Genomic DNA, 15339 nt, shown 5'->3' on the forward strand with positions numbered 1-15339 from the left:
GAGGAGCCTCATAATGTGGGTTGGTGGGTGTCACGCAGTGTGAGACTTGGTCTCTTAGGGATCTTGAGCTGTTCTCTGACCCTTAATCTATGTGTAGTTCTTTGATACAAAAATACATCAAGGAGAATACATGCATTTGTTCAGCTATACCTTCTGGGATAAGTTGGAAACTTGTACTGGAAAATTTTGGAAATGTTTCTTTTTCTTTTTAACATTTCCTATAGGGAAGTCCTCTTGTGGCCCAATTTAGAAATGCTCTGAGCCAAATTATTTTTGGAAAAAATAAATCTGATTTGCATGCCCCAAATTGTAGGGTCTGTATTTTATGCAGAAATTCTCTTTGCATAATCTCATTCGCTAAGACGTAAGTAACTAAAAGCTTGTTGGCATTTTTTAAAATCTCATTCACCAAAAAGCAAAATAAAAAAGCTTGAGTGACAGTTCTCTCCAGATTATTTCAGATTGGCAGTCTTAAACTTTTTTTTTTTCCTGATCTGATCTCACTATATTATGCTAAACTCAAAAATAGTGGAAGTCCAATCCAAATCAAAGGCTCACTACCCTCTGGGGAAAGCATGAGATTAAAAACCTTAATGACACCACAATTCATTGAACATCCTGAATCATTTTACCTATCTTAATGCCAAAATTAATTTGTATTTACCCTAAATCTTGTAAAAACCCTTTTACATAGTACCAGTATTGTCATTTATTTCATGCCACCAATAACTACAAGTAAATACTACGTTGAAGCCCAAGTCATAAATTTCAGCTACCAGAAGACAATTAACACCAATTTAATTTGGATTTATCAAATTGTTCTGATTATTGATAACAAAGGGAAATTTACAGAGCTAGTATTGACATTTTGAATTGCTTCAAGTCTCTTATTAAAGCCTAATTTAAGGCTTTCAACTTGATTTTCACCGTTTCCTTTTTTTCCTCCAAGGTTTATTGTATTCTCATGTGAGAGAGAGAAAGGGAGAAAGAGAAACATCAGTGTGAGAAACACCAACCAATCTGTCGCCTCCCACTGGCGCCACAGTGGGGGATGGAGCACACAACCCAAGGCATGTGCCCCAGCCAGAAATTAAACTTTTTAGTAAGCCCATTTATTTCAAACCGTAGCCTAGGATGATTATGCCTGCTCTTTAATAAAACATATCTGTTTGCTTGTAGTGGTATGAAATGAGAAAACTGAAGTTTCTGATCATTAAGTGTCTCACAAAGAAGTAATTCTCCCGTGGTTTCAGTCAAGGGGAAAAACAGTACATTTTACTTGTGCCACTCCACAGGGCTGCAGTTAGGTATTTTCAAGTTGCATTTAAAGATATAGCATTACTAACCCAATTGCTTCTTCTGGTTAACTTATTTCATCTTCTGGAAGTTAAATTATCTTGGTAAAGTGAGTCCCCAGAACTAAGCCATCACAAAAAATCTGCAAGTCGGGGTACATACTCTGCAGAAGTCTATTACACCTTTCAAACTAAGGGTTCAATCAAGTGTTTGAGAATTAAAAAAAAATACATAGATAGAAGCATTATTTTTCCATGTCTCTCCACTTTATAAAAATAAATGAAAAGGAACCCCAAAATGCCTATGTACATTTTCATATCCTCACTCATATTCTTGAAAAATAAAATCCAACATGGGCAAGCCCTAACAAGGCTAAAAAGGGAAGCCTTTCTACTTTGAGAAGAAAAAATTTTTTTAAATTTCCCATTCCAATGTAATTTCCAGTGTTTAAAGTTCAATCTAAAACAGATGAAATTAAGTGTTCCGTAGTAGTGGCAGTTTTCATGAAGATACCAGCAGATGTCAGCAAAAACTAAGGCAGTGTCACATGCACTTGTACGAGGATGTTAAGCTATTTCTAGCAGGGTAACCATAGAGAATGAGAAAATCTCCAATTACCAAAGCATAGTCAGGATGACACCTGTTTCCCATTGTTACTTGACTTGGAAATTACCGTTCTGGAGGTGGCAAAAAGTGGGCACTGATTTTCGCCACAGCCTTTTCAAAGACCTGAACTGCTCTGATTTTGTTCTATAAAAACCATCTTCAACACTTATTTTACAAACCAAACTGCACTTCAGCAGCCATCTTCAGTTAAAAAAAAATAAATCAGCTGGTTCAGACTTTTCCATGTTACTCAGGAATTCCAAGCACGTTCAGGGATTCTGAACATGAAGTGTTCGTGAGTACATGAATACAATAGTCTAGGGAGACAGTTCATAGCTTTTATCAGCTTCTCATGGGAGTCTCTGACCTCCAAGGAGTTAAGAAATATGCTAGAACTTAGGAAACCTATATTCTCTGTCTTAACCACTCTATGTATGTTTATATGTCTCAAAATATGTCTACAAATTACTTAGTTGAATCCATTCCAGGCGACCAGTTTTAGAATAGGCTGTCAAGGTTGTGAAACAGGTTATTAGAACTAGATGTAATATTCTAAAAACAGAAAAATCTTACATGTGATATCCCAGAGCTATTTTATTACATTTGTAAAAGACTAATAGAAAAAAGGTCAGTTGAGATGCTATTTATTTTATTCAAATACATATATGCTTTTTTACTTCAATGTTTGTGACCAGCATTGGGTGGTATCAATGTTTTTGGCCCTACATTAACTTCTCCACCAGGAAGCATATACAGCAGAAGTTAAATATTTATATAACTTTTATTATTGCTTTTTAGAGTAATAGCTTTCTAAAATAATTTAGCCACCTTGAGTTACACCAAAATGTAAAAAGGGTCAAGATGATTTGTTTTCTGTATTTCTGAAATTTTATAATAAAAAACAGTAAGTAGGCTCATGATGTTTTCCAAAACACAGGTTTTATTAACAATCTACTCTAAATCAGGTATTTCTCTATAAACCTTTTGCATGCTCACTAAAAATTTGGTCTCCTAAATAAGCATAATACACAAATTATTAGCATAACTGCTATCCAAGAAATTTTCTTTGAAAAATAACACAAAATGTTCTAAGTAATGCTGAAATATAACAATTTGAATTTTAAAGTCATTTATTCTGTTGAAAAGATACTCATTTTAAACAAAAAAAATCTCTAAGATTTTAATCTGTCCCTATGAAGAGCCTAAGTAATATACTAAATAACAATTAGAAGCAACAAAAATGGTAATAGTAATGCAATTAAGAAGTTCTAATGATCCTAGAAGTTCAGGTAAAATTGGAGTCTATGTTTAAGTCCCTTCTAAGAAAGTGTTTCCTTAATTCAGAAATCTACCATCTGACTTTATTATGTAAAGCTAAAATATTCTTTTTTGCCAGTGCTCTGTTGAAACATATAAATCAAGGAACTGATAACTGTACTTCTGATAATAGGTCAGTGAACAATTTTAACTTAAAAATGACACTTAATTTTGTGGTTGAAAATGGCATGCCAGTCAACTAAAACCAGTCTTTTAGAGGTACTAAAATTGTACAGAAGTAAAAATAAACCTCTATTGGTCAATAAAACTGGCTGTACAAATTTATAGTTTCAATGGCTAAAATATATTTCAAGTTGTTTAAAGCTCATTTGATTAAACTAAGTACAATTTTTAGGAAAGACAAAAAAACCTAGTTTAGTGGCAGTATCCTAGATGATGGAAGATTTTAGAATAACAGGTAGCTGTTTATAAAAGGCAGAGAGAAATTACATCCACTCTCGTTCTCCAAATACTCAAATTCCAACATCGTTTCAATTTTTAAATAATTTAGTTTCAACCAGTGTTTCTCCACCTTTTCTTATTATTACTCCTGTAAGGAGTCTTTTTTTTAGTCCTTTTATTCCTAATCAGTATTGTTTATATATTTATATATATTTGTGCTTTATACATAGAGTAAGATTGTTTCCACAAAGAACATATTTCAAGAATACATTGTCTAAACAATGAACGTTTAGAGTAAACTTTTTGAAGAGCTTAAGTGGGAAGAAGAAATGGCATACTTTAACAGATATGTAGATTATTCTCCAAATAACTTAACGCTCAACTACTTAGCTGTACCAAAATTAATTTTTCCTCAAGTGGGTACTGTTCTCAGCTACAGGCAGTCCATGCATTGCGTTGACAGTATAGGACCATAAAAACTGGCTATTCAAAGAAACCTTTCTTTATAATCAATGGGAAAAATTATTGTTCAGTTAAAATGTAAATAAAAAAATTGTAAAAAAGTATTGATTTAGTATACTGTAATTTAAAACATTAGAAAGACTGAAAATTAGTTTTATTTCATTGTAAAAAAACAAGAGTAGTTTGAACAGTGCTTGCCTTTTTTGTCAAATAACTTATACCACGGCACATTGCCATACTTTAAGTTTGGATGACTTTCCACTATTTCATCATTTGTACTGCCAATGCTGTAAAATATTTCTGTAATTTCCTTTAACGTGAAGTTTCTTTACCATCACTTCCTCTGGGACACAGTCACCCTTTTCATCACATGCACTTACATTCCTTTGGCGGCAAACCTAGAGGCTCTAGAAAAGTAGTGTCAACATTCCCATTATCGGCAGTTTCTTCTACAACTCCAGTAATGTTTGACTCCAATCTTACTTCTGGCATTATCATTTTTCAGTTCTTTGCCCATTCTTTTCATTATCTACTTTTGTAAGATGTCCCATGCGGGACAAGGAAATAATACACCTATATGCTTTGCTGTCTGTGAACAAACTGATTAACAGATGTGCAGCAACCAACCTCCAGCAGAATGAGAAAAGTAGTGATTGGCCATTGATCACGAAAAACATCTGTTACTCGGAGTGGACTGAAGAGCTCGCAAATTTGTACGTCATGTAATTACTCAGAGTTAGTATAGTGTGGTAACGGAAATTTGAGCAGGCTGTTAGGGAACTGGTGTTAACAAAATCATTGTCATCGAAATTTGTGGGTATGCAAATTGTGCAAACTGAGGCCTGCCTATATCTTACTTGTTTACATTGACCCAGGCAGACAGGCTTCAAGTGACTGCTGAAATAGCGTATCTAAATTTACAGTATTAGTGCACATTGAGTGCATGTTGAGGTGGTTTTCAAATTTCTATCATCTGGTAATCAACTTAAAAATGTAAGAATGACATAATTTTAGAAACAGAGGAAGTACTTTAAAGATCCCATAAATTGATAGCGCAAATTATCCAACATGTTTATTATGAATAATTTCTCCTCCTTCGATTTCGATTTGCTCGTAGAGCCACTTGCGGTCACAGCGGCATTCTGCTCCACACTTGGTAGAGCCACAGGCAGGACACGCATAGAAACACCCTAAGCAATCTTCATCAAGGCAGTCACAGAGATCCATTCCACTGAAGATCAGAAGACCCTGGCTGTCATAGACCTTGCTCTTAGCTGGTATCACTTGTCTGTAAGAAAACACAAGGTGAATTACACCTCACAAATATACAACTTTCAAATATTTATTAGAAGTCCCACCAAACTGGTACATAACAGATTCAAGGCTGCCCTACTGTTAGTAGTATGTGAATTCCATGCTAGAAAAGACCCCACTCTAAAAGTGTTGAGACACACAAAAAACCTGAATAGCCCCTCAAGTCCAATTAAAAATCACCTCAGCAAAGGAATGGACAAGAACTCTGTCCAAAAGAACGAGTATTTTTTGGTTAAAACTTCCATTACCTTTAAAAAAAGAAAAAGAATGGCTAACAAACAGTGGTACTTTTTTTTGGCTACCAATCTCTTCACTGCTTTGTGAATAGTTTTATTTTTACTGCAGTATAGTACCCTATCGGTTTTTATACTGCAACTAATCTGTTTCTTGTTCTTTAATGCACTCTAGCAAATCTGGCCTAAAATAAAAATGACTCAATAGAAAACCTTAACAGATGGAATAAACAGCACCTGTAAAAATTCTGAATGATTACACTAACATTTCGTTGTCAATTTATGTAGAAATGCTCAATTTAAAAAGGCACACATTCTAAACAATTTAGTTTCCTCATTCATTCTATTGACTGTACCGTAACTATTTCCATTTCATATATATAAAACTTCTCATAAAATTTACTTTTTAGCTGCTACTCATACAGCAGAAATATACCAATTACATAACATCAATGCTTTTCAAAAAATTATTTTAATTCTAAGTATAATTTATTTCAATTATTTTAATTCTCACGCCAAAAAAATTATCTTGTTCATGTCGCTGGTACCTTCTTAGAAACATTTTTAGAGTGGAAAAGACGTCTTAATTTTTTATGAGGTCCTCAGACGTTCTCACCATTTCCAGATTACTCAATTTGAAATATTTACCCAGGAAACCCAAATCTTAAGAGAAAGACATGGGAACAAAATAAATGTGAAGTGGAAAGTTAACATATGACTTCAATAACACAGAGCCTACCTGTCTGAACCAGAGGCTGCATTTTTGGTAAGCCTTCTTTTTTCTCTTTTACCAGTTTCCGGAGCAAATTCAGTTTGCTTTCCTGGGTTTGCAAATTGTAATGACTTCAAAGCTTTAGCAGTTCTTCCCTGAATGAAGGTAATCAAATTATCAACTTAAATCTTGATATCAGGTCTTAGTAATATTTTACTTAATGTTAATCCAGATTATTCCTTAACCTGTAAGACAGTCTGGAACTCACAAAAAAGAAAAAAAAGGTTTTGGGGCCCAAGTGCAACAAAATTTACAGACTTGGACCATATTCAAAATTTGTTGGCTAACTTACATACAATATTTTCATTATCTAATTTTAATTTCTGGCATATTAGGAGGAGAGGAGGATAGGCATGGTGGAAACTGAAATGGCTGCTGCTAACGTGGGAGAGAAATCAGAAAAACTGCTTTATCACCCAATGGCTCGTAACTGAGGTTCCTATTAATGATCCTGAGTCCTTAAGAAAAGGCCCTATTATTGTTGTGTTTTCAAAAGCAGAAATATGGTTTCAAGTCCTGAAATGTATTATGAAATTTCGATGGTTAAGAGTTTAGGTTTGTTGCTTGGGGGAAACAGCTTCATGTGATACGTTCCACAAGAGCTGTGGATAAATACAGTGGAGGCGACATCCTAAGTGACAGTGGCAAGTGCCTGGTATGAACTGCAAGGTAACACCAGGTGGAGACATGCCTCTGAGGGGTGTAGAGAAGGAAAGCGCTGCATAAAATTTAAATCTTTAATTATCTTTTAATTTGGTTTATTAATATAATGAAAGGTAAAATTGAAAAAAGTATCCTAGCAGCAAGAATTATAAATGGCCTATCAACAGAAATTTGGAGAAGTGCTCCTTTCACATACTTGTCCTTGTTCTATACCAAAGAGCTTTATAAAATCTTAAGGTGTTCTGATATGGTTAAAGAATCTGAATGGAACCCTGTGAATAAGAAGAGAATTATAAAATATTTATTAGTTACAATGTAAAAATGTTTGCTTTTAGACCAGAGGGAGTCCTAAAATTAGCTTTAATAATACCAAGTAGAATTTCAGAGCTAGAAGTAGAGAAAACTCAAAAGCTTTTCAAAAACCCAAACAAGAATGGGATAGTGCCAAAGGAGAAAGAAAAGTTGAAATAAGAAACAAGTCACTTCTCTAATGTTCCTTTTAAAGCAGTAATTTTCAAGTCCTTTGTGAAAAGAATTCATCTTCCTAGATACAGATCCTGGCTGGCTGGCATATCCCACTGAGTTACTTTAGTATCAGGAAAAAACTAAGACAGTTAAGTCCTGGTTTTGCCAGGTTGTTCCAAAAGGCATTCCCCTAATGTCTTAGCGCTAGGAGTTACAGCTTGGGAGTCTTGGGCATACTATGTTATTCCTTTTCCAAGCCTACTTTCTTTGTCATTCAACCTAGGTACGTGCAAATATTTAGAAAGACTATTTATTTTCACTTCCCCAACTTTATATTCACTGTATGCTAATTAATTAGTACAGTGGTACCTCGGTATCTTGCCATTAATTCATTCCAAAACTTGTGATGAGTGCCGAAACCAACAAGTACCAAACGAGGAAGCATTTTCTTTGGCAGGGCGGCGTTGTGACTCATACAAGTTCTAGCAAGTGTGAGGGCGGTGAAACATTTTTTTCTCATCAAAATGTGATGAGTACAGGGTTTCACGAGTTCTGAAGCTGACGAGTACCGAGGTATGACTGTATAATAATAATGTAAATATGACTTCCTTACAGTTAAACGAAACCCCATGTTGTAGAAATAACATAGCAGAAAAATGACTCCTATACGTACATCTGAATCAGGTTTTCTTCTCTGCCGTTCCTCAGAATCAACATCCACACTTCCATTGATTATCTGTGTACATTTTGGACAAAGCTTCCAACCAGGTACAAGCTGTCTGCCAAATTTTGCACTCAGAAAAGTGGCATCATCTAAGTCAATTACATGCAAATTTTTTTTGGCTAGTTTTTTGTGTATGTTAAAGGGGTCACAACATGACTTCTGCAAGTCCTCAAATCTGTCAATGTAAATTTTTGCATGATGAAAACATATTGTATTGTTCCCAGAAAGTGTCATTCCAGTTCTGAGTTGAAGTAAAAGCATATCATTTGATGACAATTCTTGCAAAGTCTTGAAACCTGTGTGACGAGTATAGTAGGTTTTATGGCACTCATTTGTGGTACGAAGTTGGACTCCAACTGAACACGGATCCATCATTCTTGATTCTAGCAAATTTCCTGTTTAATTCTGTTGAGTGATCTCTTTCTAACAAGCCATGCGCTGATCACCCTAAAGAAAACATTAACGAGAGTCAGATTTGTGCTGCAAACTTTTTATTTTGGAAACTGAAAAGGCATTTGATAAAATTCAGTGCTTGTTTAAAAGAAATTCTTAGCAAACAAGGAATAGAAAGGTATTTACCAAAAGCCTACAATAAACATTATTATATTTAATCATAAAACATTAGAAGCATTCCCTGTGAAGTCAGAACTACAGAGTAACTGCTATCACAGCTTCCATTTAACTCCATATTAAAAGATGTAAGAATTGGAAAGAAACAAGAAATATTACTCAAAGATAATTAAATATCTGCATGGAAAATATAAGAGGTTTTGGTAAACAAATTATCAGCACTAGCAAGATAATTCACCAAGGATACTGGGAACCAAAAACACTTCAAGATACCTTACAAAACATATAAATCTTACAAAAGATATGCAAAACTTTCACGGAAAAAATTATCAAACAGAAAGACAAAAATTTGACACTTCTAATAAATGTAAAATACATCTTGGAAACTCTAATATATCTGGAAATATGTCAATTCTCCAGGAATTTATCTGTAAATTTAATACTATTCCAATAAAAATCCCACCAGGTATTCTGCCTACTCACTCTTGAATTTAGCAAACTGGTTTATATGGAAGAGTAAAGGTTCAAGTAAGCCAACAGAATCTTGAAGAAAAACAAAGTAAGGTATTTATTTATTATAAAGCCACCATCATTAAAACTGGTATGGGCATAATATAGACAAATATATCAATGAAAAGAGGAAGGTGTATGACATACAGTATTATAAATCAATGGGTATTACACATTCAATGGGAGAAGGACTTAATGAAATATGCTTGGAAAACTGCCTAACCATGTGCAAAAAGGCAGAACAAGATTTCTTTCTCAGAAACAAAAATCAATTCCAGATGGATTAAAGAATTAAACATGAAAAGAAAAATTGTAAAAATATTTACAAAAAAAATAGAAGACTTTGTGACACTGGGGTAAAGAAGAATTTCTCAAACAAGAATGCACATATCAAACAAAAAGATGGATATATTTGACCATATGTCAAAGTTAAACATTACTATATAAAGAAGGAAAAAGGCCACACTTGCAAATACCTGGAAAAATCCTGACTTCTATAAATCAATTAGAAAATAACAAAAGCATTAGAAAACTAAACACATGTACCTAGGCAATTCACCAAAAAGAATAAAATAGACAATAAATGCATGCAAAGATGTTCAACTCTGTAATTATCAGGACAATGCAAACTAATACCATTTCTCAAACAATTACTTGGCAAAATTAAAATAAATATGATCACCTAGCACTGGCTAAAATGTGGCCAACTTTTACATACTTCTATTTTGGTAGGAATGTAAATCACTGACTCACAGTGATTTTGGCAATTTCTCGCTAAATGAAGAAGCATACATCCCAGGACCTTGTTGCACTTTCAATTCCAAGTGTCTGTGTTAGGGAAATATGTCCCATATGAGCACAAGTTATATACAAGGACATTTGGCATTCACTGTTTTTGACAATGAAAAACTGGTAATAACCTAACTGTAAAGGACACGGAGCTGTGGGTTACTCATAGAAGGGACTCACACTGGACAGTTCAAATAAACAGACTGTATGAATTATACGTATCAACATGGACAAATCTCAAAGAGAACCTAAGTGGAAAAAGTTGAAAAAGGACATACAGTATATCCTTTTTAAAGTACATTTACATAAATCCTTTTTAAAGTACATTTACATAAAATTTTAAACAAAATATTATTTATGGATGAAAATATACATACTAAAATATATATGAGAGTAAGATACGAAATTTGTGATACTTCAAAAAGGAACCTTTTTTGGAGAGTTACAGAAGGTATGGTTGTTAGCATATATGCAAGTATTTCATTATTTTCCATACTTCCTATTGAAATTTTTTGTAGCTAATCTTTTTTCAAAACAAATATAAAAAGTATTTAATTCTTAAGACAAAATTGAACAAATAGGGGAAAAAATCTATGTTGAAAATTGGTAAGAAAAATTTAAATCTGGTTGGTGGTGAGGCATAGAAAAATCTTGCAAGTGTTTCTATAAGCTTTGCTCCCTGTTTAAAAATTGGTCAGAAATACTGAAGATACTATCTTACATGTTTTCTGCAGAGAGAAATTGTAATCAGTAAAACCATATACAAAGAACAGACTCTGCCCTCTTGTAATAAAAGAACAAGTGAGTAAATATATATCTTGATGTTTTGTTAAAATAATACATTTAAAAGTTAAAAAAATACAAATTGTTAACGTCATTGAACATTTTAACTTAAAAATTTTAAGCTGTTAAAAATGTAGTATATTTATCTTCTTTTATTCTATTTTAACCAGCTTTTAACATTTAACTCCCAATAAGTCCCAATCACATCAAATAGCTTGTATCACACAAATAACTAGATTTTTTTCAGAGAGAAAGGTGGGTTAAGATAAATTAAGAGTGGAAAAAGAAGCAAGAAGCAAGAGGTACTGTTAACGCAACAAACTATGCTGTTTTGTACCTTAGCAGATACGGGACACAAGCCTGGCTCTGACTTTTCTTAAGTTAGTACAACAAGAAAACTTGATCAGCACATTATGAAACTGCTAATGCTTAATGTTATTAATGCTACAGATTCTTATATTTGTACGTACCTATCATCAATTGTAGCACCAGTTTATAATAGGATTTTTGGAACATAAGACTAGTTCTCAGGATTGAAAGACTTGGGCTACACTGACCTTATCTGATAGGGAATATCAAATTTGACCTAGAAAATTCACTTGAGAAATTCTATCTGTCCATAGTAGTATTTTTACCAATTAAGGAATTCTTTTCCTTGGCTACTGGGGACTTCTGTTCCTTTGTTTTCCTTTAATCTTGGTTAAATTACTACATAGTTCACAAGATTTTATTAGCAGCCTGTATAAATTGTGCCAGTGAAGTTGAATACCTATTATATCAATTTTTGTTATTTCTTGGCCATCTTCTACAACTGTATAAATTCTTTAATTAATTTTAAATTACTATGAACCTGGGCTCTTTGTTGGAAAATGTAGAGTTAAAATTGTTTTCTTCTTCAAGTTAGCCATAACCTGTTAAGTTTTTTAAAACATTCCCTTCTGGTAAACAGTAGCTTCCAAATATTTGGAGCTTTGAGTGTTGTACTATAATTTCTGTAGAAGCACTTGTAGGAATTAAACTGCCTGCACAATTATACAGTTTTATAGGCACCCATACCTTAGGTGTCGCTGTGGAGTTAAGTTATTTACTACTGCAGTTGCCAGATAAAATACAGAATGCTCAGTTAAATATAAATTTTAGATAATGCACAAATAATTTTTATTTTAATTATGTCCCAAATATTGCTAAATAGTCAGTCATTGTCTCAAGTTCAAATTTAACTGGGCATCCTATATTTTTTTTTAAAGATTGTATTTATTTATTTTTATTTATTTAGTTTTTTAAAAAAAGATTTTATTTATTTTTAGAGAGGGGAAGAGAGGGAGAGAAAGATCAATGTGTAGTTGCATTTCACGCACCCTCTGCTGGGGACCTGGCCTGCAACCCAGGCATGTGCCTTACACTGGGAATCAAATGGCATGGCAACCCTTTGGTTCACAGACTGGCACTCAATCCACTGAGCCACACCAGCTAGGGTGCATCCCGTATTTTTATTTGCTAATTCTGGCAAGCTCATTTACAATGCAATTTTTCTTTTTTGGTACATCTTCCGGTGGCAGAGATCTTTCTTTGATGCCAGCTTCAAATTATGTCCCACCTCTTACCTGTTGTTAAAAGAAATCTGAACTCCCTATGAACAAATTATAGCACCTGCTCAGTTTAAAATGAAACTGCCCTAAAACAATAGCAGAGAGACATGCAGATAAAAAAAGAGAACTAATTTTTTTCTCCCCAAAATTTTTAGGGGAAGTGTGGCAATACTAAGTTCCAATATGTTGATTTATCATTAATACAGCTTTTTACTTTGTTACCAGTCTCCTAATTAGTGGGAAAAGTAGTATAAAGAGGAAATTTAACTGAACAAAAATTTGACTGAATTTTTAGGTTAACTCAAGAGTCCTTCCCTTTCATTGAAAAATGCCCTCTGCGAGGAGGTGTGAAATACAGGGTCTTGTAATTTGTAATGCATTTGCCAGGTTATCTCTTATTTAATGAAAATAAAACATTTTCTTCTACCCCTACTATGTTAATCAGAAGCTTCAGTTATGGGCATACAAATATAAGTCATACATTTTGCAAATGTTAACTTTTTGTGCCCATTATCTTCAAATATTAACTATCTACATTATATATAAAATTGGGCACTAACAGAAGGATTAACGAGCCAAGATGAGAGTCTTAATTCTAAAGAAGGCCCAGGCCCAATAGGAAAGATAAAGAGAATTTAAAACAAAATGTAGTCCACAGCACCTCTTAAAAGACATGGTAAGGGCCAGGTACGATAGCACAAACATCATCTCATTAATCTTGACAATTTTGAGGTACTATCATCCCCACTTATAGATGAAGAAACTTAATTTCAGAGCTCTAATTACCAAGCCTAGCACAACGGCTCATATATCTGAGACACTTAAGTATTTGCCGAATGAATTAAAACAACTAATCTTACTTTATATGAATAATCCCTGTTAATTAGGTCCTAAAAATTTATTCTAGGCTCATTTCCAGTGTAATTTCAGATCATTTTTGGAACAATGTAGCAAACCCTTCAGGCTTCCAAAACCCATTTGCAATTTGTTACTATTCCTCTGGTCATTAAAAGCCAAAGAGAACTAATTGAAGAGCGATTTCAACAACTGAGAGGTTATTTCCAGACCAAGAGAAGAATGAGCAAAGCTCTCCTCATTCTACCTTATTCTTCTGGTTGTGACCCAAACTGCAATCATTCTGTTAAAAATTCTTTTATCTCATTTTAGAAGATAAAGCCTGGGCTCTTGATCATGCCATTACTTGTTCTAAATACCTTAATACTCCGGGTCAGACTAAACTACCTGCAAAGTTATTTTACCCTGTAAACACTTACATTGTTCTCTTTGCTTAGAAAGCCCTCAGCTTTTCCTTTGTCAGTTAATCCTAACTTACCTTTCAAGACAGAGCCAGTGTCTTCACTGATCTATCGAGCCTTACCCAAACACTGTCGCTATAGGTCCTCCCTTCGTCTGCTTACACAAGAGTTTCACTGTGAATTGAAACTCTTTATTATTTCTCTGCTGTTCGTAGACAGGAGCTATACGGTGTTATTTTCTGTATCGCCCAAAGTGAAACAGTACTAACGTCGGGGACTTCCCTTTTCATAGCACTCATCGCAAGCTTGTTACTTGCTCGTATTTTCCATTACGTCTTAAGCTCTGCGAGGGCAAGGAATCACGTGGGTTCCACTTACAAGCAGCTGAAGCTTCTCTAGCACAATACTGACACTTAGTAGGTAACTTCACAACGTCTTTTAAATACATATTCAGAGGCTGTCAAAATCTCAGACCAAGGCTGCATCTCCCCAAATCAATGTGACCAGTCCCCAGGATCCTGCAATTATTCCCACTCCAACCCCGTGGTGGTCACATGGATAACGCCCCTAGCTCATGGCTCTATAAAAATGTTTCTAGCCACCAGATACGTCTAATGAGCATCTACTATCTACAGGATACCAGTATAAAAAACGACTACTGCACTGTCTCCAGCTTCGACCAAACATTTAGTGCCAGGAGGATTATGATTACAAAAATAAAAAAGAAACAGGAAAGATACACGCTGTGTACGGCGTTCAGGGCCACAACAGCCCTCACCTGACACAGTACCAGCCTAAACCATAGCTTTGAGGGCTCCAGGTCTCCGGAAGAGAGACAACCCGCGGACGCGACATATGCGGCAAAAGTCAGCCGCGTCCTGACACCAAGGGCCATAGATGAACTGGTGTCAGGGGGGGTTTTGACCTGGGTCAAGGGTAGGGGTGGGGTTATTCCGCAGGCGGGAGGCCCACCCTTAGCTGAAAATTCCTCTCCCACTTCTCACCGGCCTCCGTAACACGGCCCGAGTGCCGGTCCTATCCAGGGACCCGTCTCCACGCTCCCGCTCCTTCCCTCCTAGAGTCACCACGGCCCTTTCCGCCTTAGCGCGAGGTCCTCCGCCCGGGTTCGACAAGAACCCGTAACCACGCCCGACAAGCTCCGGTGCCCGCTCTCAGCGAGTCCCCGCGCTACCACTGAGAGGACGGCGAGAGAGCTAGAGCGCCTTAGCGCTACCGTAACGAGACACCCGGAAGAAGCCTAGAGCGGAAGGGAGCCAGGCCTCCCCCGGGGCGGAAAGGGCGGGGCGGCGTTCATTGGCGAATGATTCAAGGTGAGGCAACAGTTGCTGCTGACGCTGACTTGGTGTTGCAGTCTGTCCTCAGAGGTTAGGGAATTGTTTGGTCCCAGGGGCCATCCCTTCCAGGATACAGGTTTGGCTAGCTTGGATTCTATTCGCAAATCTCTACGCCTGATCGTGAAGCCAAATTTTTGCAACCCAATCCTTCTAATTCTCGAAGAAGTGAATGAGTTCAAAGAACCTCAAGAACAAACCCTTTATTTAAGGTCTCACATTTTATTTAATGTCTT

General features: G+C 35.4%; 1 protein-coding gene across 1 annotated transcript; it reads right to left on the reverse strand.

The window, feature by feature from the left end:
* Positions 1-2844: 2844 nt before the first annotated feature.
* On the reverse strand, positions 2845-14969 carry ARL14EP (ADP ribosylation factor like GTPase 14 effector protein). Its single transcript, XM_054585971.1, has 4 exons — positions 14756-14969; positions 8204-8701; positions 6370-6497; positions 2845-5371 (listed from the first exon to the last, which is right to left on the reverse strand). The coding sequence occupies exons 2-4, from the start codon at positions 8627-8629 to the stop codon at positions 5143-5145; spliced, it is 783 nt and encodes a 260-aa protein (XP_054441946.1). The 5' UTR covers positions 8630-8701; positions 14756-14969; the 3' UTR covers positions 2845-5142.
* Positions 14970-15339: the final 370 nt, after the last annotated feature.

Source organism: Pteronotus mesoamericanus, unplaced genomic scaffold, assembly GCF_021234165.1.
Source record: "Pteronotus mesoamericanus isolate MK-2021 breed Mesoamerican mustached bat unplaced genomic scaffold, CSHL_Meso_final contig_90, whole genome shotgun sequence".
Classification (NCBI taxonomy): Eukaryota; Metazoa; Chordata; class Mammalia; order Chiroptera; family Mormoopidae; genus Pteronotus; species Pteronotus mesoamericanus.